Genomic DNA, 7,472 nt, shown 5'->3' with positions numbered 1-7,472 from the left:
TTGGCGGGGATTTGTTCCCCGTGATTCTTTTGACTCGGTATTGATGTTTTGACCTCCCGATGTTGTTTTATTGGGCTATTTGTGAGTCTTCTTGATGTTTCGTATGTCTAGAACGATATGTTAGGAATCCATGTAGGATTTGGTGTCTTGAATCGTGCTAAGGGTCCTACATTGTGATTCGTTGGGCTAATGTGAGTGTTGAATGTTCTTTGGAACTACTTTTGGTTTACCCGTTTGTTAAGCATGCTAGTTTGATGTTGAAATGCTAGTATGTGTGGTTTGTTCCTTCCAATTGGGATTGGCAACTTGTGTTGACAATCATTTGGTGTTGGATTGTGATCCTTTGTTGTTGAGTATGGTCTCATGTCTTTATTGTGATCTTTGATTGATTCCTATGATGTGAACGTATGTAAATCGTTGTACCCTTTGATTGATACTTGATTAAGGTTATTGTTGAGCCTTAGTCCTCTTGGTAATGATGATGATCTTGTGTGACTATGATTGAAATTGGTGGTGTGATATCTGAGCTTGGCTCATATGTTGGAGGCTATGTGAATGAAATTAATGGTACCCTCGTGTACTGAGAGTTCGGCGGTATGTTGGAGGCTATGTTGGAGGGGGGACGACGGTCACTAGCGGTACAAGGTTGGACTCAGAAGTACAGGGTGGCACTAGGAGGTAATGGTTGGAACTGAAATAAGGCCGGGGGTAGCCATAAAGTTGGAATTATGATACTTGTGACATGTAGTTGTCACTGTGGCATGTAGTTGCCAGTGTGTGAATGTGAACTCTTTGCTTATGAGCATGTCTTGATGTATCCTACTTTGTGATCAGTAGAATGCATCTTGAGTTGTATTGTCTTACACGTTTGTTGTCTTGTTGCTATTGTAAGGATGGTGATTCCTATTTCCTTTGAGAGTGCATGATGAGTCTTTGAAGTTGACTTCTCTCCTTGGTTTTGAAATGATATATATTGTATTCCATTTCAAAATGGTTTTGATTATACTTATCTATATATGCTATTTAAAGCATATTGATGGGTTACCAACAATATTCGCTGACCGGGTGTTATCCCCATGTTATGTTTTCCTTGTTCTACAGGTTTTGAGTAGATGTCCGAGAGCGCTAGACATGGATCGCTAGATAGATTAGCTGTCCTGTGTAGACGTTATGTTTTGTTGGCCTGTGAGCCTAGTTAGCGGCCTGTGTGCCTTGACACTTATGTTTTGTTTGAATTGATTAGTTTTCCCGCCTGTGCACCTATGTCTGAGATAGGTGTCGCATAACTCGTTCCGATTTTATATAGCTTCCGTTGCTTTATGTCTTGATGATTAGATGTTTGCTTGTGCATTTAAGTTTTAAAAATGTGGTAAAAATCGGGGGTGTTACAGTTGGTATCAGAGCCTAGGTTTGAGCCTAGGATGTTAGGATTTGAACTTTAAGAAGTTAAGTGTGGTTTGAGACCATAAGATGACCCTTAAGTATCTAAGCGCTTAGGACTTAGGACTTTTAGGACGCGTGGTGAGCTGTGTGTTGTTTGTCATTTGTTATGTTTGCTTCGTTGTTTCTGTTTAGTTCTAGTGTTCTCGCCGTTAGCGCTGGGTAAGGGTGCGTTGTTTGTTTGTGCCTTCTGTAACTGTGTTATTTCTGTAGAAGTCTCGCCATGGCTCCGTCTCGTCATCGCTCCCGTACACCTGAGACGCCGACCAACGAGCAGCTGGCTCAGAACATACAACATCTGACACAAACGATGCAGACGCTGAGCAATGTTGAAAAAATCGTTAGGCGCCCTCTAGGCGCCTGGGGACTGCCTAGGGCGCCTAGAGCGCCTAGACGGGCGCCTAGAACGCCTAGGCGGGCGCCTAGAGAGCCTAGCCGAGCGCCTAGGCCGCCTAGGAGGCCGGGAGCCTAGCGCCTATGCGCGATTTTTGCAACAGTGACGCTGAGTGAAACCCTTCTGCACAACAACAACCCTGCTCCTCCGTCGCCGCCTGCCGCGAATCGGGATGTGGGACGCTTAGTCTCGGGGCATAGGCCACCAGTTTTCGCTGGAGAGGAGGATCCCGTGTTACTTGAGGAGTGGATCCGGTCTCTCAATAAGATCTTCGCCGTTGTGGGTTGTCCTGAGGATCGCCGCGTGGAGTTGGCTTCTTTCTACTTCAGCCACGAGGCCGATCTCTGGTGGGTGCACGAGGGTCCCGCGTGCCAAGAAGAGCCTGGTTTCGATTGGTCGGCCCTGAATGACAAGATGAGGGAGAGGTTCTATCTATCTCACGTCCGAGCGTCCATGTACAAGGAGTTCTTACATCTTCAACATGGGTCGTCATCTGTGGTGGAATACCACAAGCTCTTCTTGGAGCTTGCCCGTTTTGCCCAGATGTTGGTTCCCACCGAGCTAGCGAAGGTGGAGAAGTTTGTGGCGGGGCTCAATTACGAAGCCCGGAAGGCGTTAACCGTGACCAAGCCTAGAACTTTGAATAAAGCCTATCTGAGCGCAGCCGATCTGTATCGAGTGCAGCAGCTTCAGCGGGGGTCTTTTAGGTTCACCAAGAAAAGAAATGAAGGAAGTGGGTCCTACAGCTACAAGAAACCGATGTGACACCCCAAAAATCCACATTCAATTCATGGATTAATTGAGTAATTAATCCTATTTTATTTGAGGAATTAATTCCTAAAATCCTGATTTTTAATACTCAAGGACTAGTATTTGACTAGTCAACCTTAAAGTTGTGTTGTACCTTGAGCTTTGAGGGGAGTTCCCTTGTTCCTTACACTTTCTAAAGGTTAGTAAGGGTATTCTTGACTTTTCACCAAGAGTTAGTATTGTAACCTAACCTAGAAGACTTATTCATTTCATTCCTTACAATTCCTAGAAATTAGCTCTACCTTCTCTCTAGAAAAGAAGTGTAGCTTATTCTCCAAGCCAAGTTGAGACCCTTGTAAAGATTCCAAGATTTGCTCCCAAGATTCAACCTTTCACCTATTTGGGCATCTAGGAGGGTAAGATCTAAGTCCATCTTGTGTTTTTGATTCCATCTTAGTTGTCTTTTTCTTAAAAGTAGGATCTTTATGATCTTTTGGTTTGATCTTGAAGTGGATTTGGATAGTAAGCCTTGTAAGGAGCTTGTTGAGGTGTAAAGTGAAGTCTTTTGGTCTACAAGAGGTAACCCATGCTCTACTAAAACCTATTTTGCTTACCTATATGTGATTTCTTGGATTCTACTTGTGCTTTGCTATGAAATGTGTGAGGGTTTATGCATTTGTCTTGTGATATTGCATATCTAGAGCTTGTGTTTAGGGTTCCTTTGTGCCATTGCTTGGCATTTTCCATGGTTCAAGTCATTTTGTTATATTGGGTGAGATTTGGCATGTTTTGGACTTGAATTTGTGTTTAGAGAAGAAAATCCCCGAAGGGATTTGTTGTGGTACAAGTGTGTACCCGCGGGCAGGGCACCACCCGCCGGCCTACCCGCGGGTACATGGCCTTGTGGGATGATGTTCCCGCGGGCGGAACCACGGGTGGGGCACTACCCGTGGGTCCACCCGCGGGTACATGGTTGGTGTTGTGATGGGATTTGTTCCCCGTGATTCGTTTGACTCGGTATTTGGTCTTTTGACTTCTCGATGTTCTTTTGTGGAACTATTTGAGCGTCTTCTTGATGTTTCGTATGTCTAGAACTATATGGTAGGTATCCATGTAGGACTTTGGTGTCTTGAATCGTGCTAAGTGTTCAACATTGTGTTTCGTTGGACCGAGAGGTGTCTTGTGTGTTCCTCGGAACTATCTTGAGTTTCTCTGTTGTTAAGCATGCTAGTTTATTGTCTTAATGCTAGCGTGTGTGTGGTTTGTACCTTCAGTTTGGTTGATGATAACTTGTGTTATTCATCGTTGATGTTGTTGGGTTGTGACCCGTTCCTTGATTGAGTATGTTTCATACCTTCGTTGTGATCCGTTGTTTGACTCTTGTTGAGTTGTGGTGCATGTGTGGCTTTACCTGGATTGCACAATTAGTGGTATGAGACACTAGTCACCAAGGTATTGCAGCGGTCCTCGTGGTGGCCGTTGCGTGATTATGGAGTTGTGGCCTTTGTGTAAGGTTCACGTTTTGGGGGATAACAGGTGTTATCCGGGCATGTGTGCCATGTGCGTGTGCGGTACCTCGTGTACCATGAATTCGTGGTTTGTTGGTGGGGGACGACGATCCCGGGAGGGAAAAGGTTGGACTAAGAAGTACAGGGGGTCCTGGAGGTAATGGTTGGAAAGAAGATACAAGGTTGGGGGTAGCCATAAGGTTGGAGCAGGGCATAAGGAAGGCATATCAACTTGTGGTGGGTGATGTCACGAGGGCTTGTGTAGCCGTGGTTGTGTGTTCTCTTTCTTGTGACGTGTGTAGTCACAAGGGCATGTGTTGCCATCGGTCTTATAATTATCCTTTGCGTTGTGGTTATCCTTTGTGGTTTTGGGATGTGTTCCCGTATCTTTGTTGATGAGTGTTGAGTCTTGAGTTGGTGTTTACTCTTGGTTTTACACTTATATATATGTATTCCGTTTCGAAATGATTTTTGTATATACCCTACCTATGTATGATACTTAACAGGTATTGGTGGGTTACCAGCATTATCGCTGACCGGGCGTCGTCCCAATGTTTATCTTTGTATCTTTCAGGTGACGTCTAGACGAGCGCGATGTTAGTGGCCGGTAGTCTAGTATCTTTACCTTTGTTTTGTGGCCTGTGTGCCGTTGTAGTGTTAGACTGTTACCTTTTGGGTTAGATGTATACACTTGCAGATTGATCGCCGTAGCGTTTACCGTGTTTGGTAGACGTGGCATAACACCCCGTTTGGATTTCTTCTATCCAGTTCCCGTTTTTATCTTTCGCTGTGCTAGTTTGTTGTATGATCTGCATGTGTTAAGGCTTTTTATATAGCATGTTTGGGGGGTGTTACAGTTGGTATCAGAGTCTAGGTTTTGAGCCTAGGAAGGGTTAAGTCTAGACTTTCTAAGTGGTTAAGTGTGTTTTGAGACCTCTAAGCAACCTTAAGAAGCTAACTGTTAGACTTAGGACTCTAGGATGCGCGGAGAGCTGTGTGTTGTTTTCTGTTCTTTGTTTGTTGCTTCTCTTATCGTGTTGTTTTTGTAGAAGTTGCGATGCCTCCTCGTCCTCGCGCGCGCACCCCGGAGACCCCGACCAACGAGCAGCTCGCTCAGAACCTTCATCAGCTGACTCAGACCATGCAAACGCTCAGTGAAGCTCTGTTGAACAACAATCACGCTGTGCCGCCTCCTCCCCCTGCTGGGCACCGTGACGTAGGACGTTTAGTGTCAGGTCATCGGCCGCCAACCTTCGCTGGCGAGGAAGACCCTGTAGTCTTAGAAGAGTGGCTATGGGTGTTTGATAAGATCTTCACCGTGGTGGGCTGCCCCGAAGAAAGGAGAGTAGAACTGGCAACATTCTACTTTTGTCAAGAAGCGGACTTGTGGTGGGTCCACGAAGGCCTGGCTCTTCTTGAAGAACCAGAGTTCGGCTGGACAGCGCTCAAGGACCAGATGCGTGAAAGGTTCTACCCGGCACATGTGCGCGCTGCCATGTACGAAGAGTTCCTCCACCTGCAGCAAGGGTCCATGTCTGTGGTTGAGTACCACAAGAGGTTCTTGGAGCTGGCACGTTTTGCGAGGATGCTTGTGCCTACGGAACTCACCAAAGTCGAGAAATTCGTGGCCGGTCTGAACTATGAGGCGCGAAAAGCTTTGACTGTGAGTAGGCCGAGTTCTCTTAAGGACGCTTACGTGTGCGTCGCTGATCTGTAACGCGTGCAGCAGCTTCAGAGGGGTTCGTTTGAGCAGGTTAGGAAGAGATCTGAGGGCGGAAGTTCTTCTACCTTCAAGAAGTCAGGACCGAGTTTCCCGGCCAGGATCGTGTCATCTTCTTCTCAAGGACCTATCAGGACGGAGCACGGGAACCAAGCTAAAGCATCCCTTTGTCAGCGTTGTGGGAAGGTGCATGTGGGTTAAGGTTGCAACGGCTTTGCGTTCAGGTGTTTTCGTTGCGGAGATCGTGGCCACAAGATCGCGGAGTGTCCCCAGTTAGCTGGCCAGAGAGCGTTACCGCCACCCCCAGTAGCCGGAGGAGCATCGGGAGCTGGTTCGTGCCGTGGAGAAGTTGGAGCAAGGCCAGCTGGAAGAGTCTTCGTGATGGCGCGTTCGCAGGCGGAGTCGGAGGGTTTGGTGGAAGAAGAGTTGACAGGTAACCCTTGTCTTCGAGTCTATCCTTGTTTTCCCGAGAGTGTTGTGTTCTTTGTTGCCTTGGGTGTTATCTTGTGTTTCGTAGTTGTCTTTTGCTTGGTAATCCTTGGCATGCTTTTCTTGCTAGTAATTCCTTGGAGCTTAGTGTAAACTCTTTTCTTGCTAAGTGACTTCTTTAGTTGGCATCTAAGTCTTGTTGTGAAGTAGCCATCTATCTTTGGAATATCTTGTGCTTAGACCAATTTTACAATCCCTACACTTGGTTGTCCTTATAACAATTCCTTGTGAACTTTCTAAATTTTCCAAGTATTCTTTAAATTTGGAAATAGCAAAATTCTTTCTTGTGCATTCTCAAATCAAGCCTAAAGTTTAATTGTAACCTTTGAGTGTCAAACCCAAGCCTATTCCTTTTCAACCCAACTTCTAAACCACTTAAGCTAAATATCTTTCTTGAAACCTATCTAATTTTAATTCCTTCTAAACCATAAATTCCCACTTTACCCAAAATCCCCAAATTTAATCATCTTTTTCCCAATTTCTCCCAAATCCCTAAATCTCCCAAAAATTTCTCTCCTTCTCCTTTTCCTTCCTCTCTACCCGTGAACACCCTAAGCCTCATCCCCAACCCGTAGCTCCACCACCACCAACCCGTCGCCCCACCACCGCCGGACCACCGCCACACCGCCGTCGCTACAGCCGGAGCTGCCGCCGCCATCGCTGATCTGCTGTCCACCGCGTCGCCGAGCAGCCGCGAGAGAGAGAGAGAGAGAGAGAGAGAGAGAGAGAGAGAGAGTGAAGTAGCGTGAGTGAGAGGTAGAAGTTGTGGGCTTTGTTTGTTGAGCTTTGGGTCATCTCCTACCATGCCTAGAAGGTCAAGCTTGGCTAGAAAAGCGGAACGGGTGGATACCCACTACCTTGTTCTTGAAGGCAAAGCCTTTGATCCGAAATCTTTTTCTTGTTCCTTGTTGGATATGCTTAGGTATCAAGGTTTGTTGGATGGGTTTCTCACCATAAGGGCCGAGACATACCCGAGTTTGGTGAAAGAGTTTTACCGTCACATGGTTGTGACGAAGGAGGGTGAAAGGCTTGAAATCACCTCTAAGGTGAGAGGTGTAAAGGTTGTGCTTTCTGAGAAGAGGTTGGCTCAGTTGTTGAGTTTGTCTGCTACCGGAGTGGCTCAGTACAGTGGTCATTCTTGGATTAGTACGGATACCATGGGGTTCCGTGA

General features: G+C 46.3%; 1 protein-coding gene across 1 annotated transcript; it reads left to right on the top strand.

The window, feature by feature from the left end:
- Positions 1 to 497: 497 nt before the first annotated feature.
- LOC109174923 lies at positions 498 to 2,599 on the top strand. Its single transcript, XM_019324165.1, has 2 exons — positions 498 to 567; positions 1,938 to 2,599. Exons 1-2 carry the CDS (start codon positions 498 to 500, stop codon positions 2,597 to 2,599), a joined length of 732 nt encoding a protein of 243 aa, XP_019179710.1.
- Positions 2,600 to 7,472: the final 4,873 nt, after the last annotated feature.

This window comes from Ipomoea nil, unplaced genomic scaffold (assembly GCF_001879475.1).
Source record: "Ipomoea nil cultivar Tokyo-kokei standard unplaced genomic scaffold, Asagao_1.1 scaffold0672, whole genome shotgun sequence".
NCBI classification, from domain to species: domain Eukaryota; kingdom Viridiplantae; phylum Streptophyta; class Magnoliopsida; order Solanales; family Convolvulaceae; genus Ipomoea; species Ipomoea nil.
Note: the sequence above shows the minus strand (reverse complement) of the source record. Positions and strands in the feature narration are given on the sequence as shown.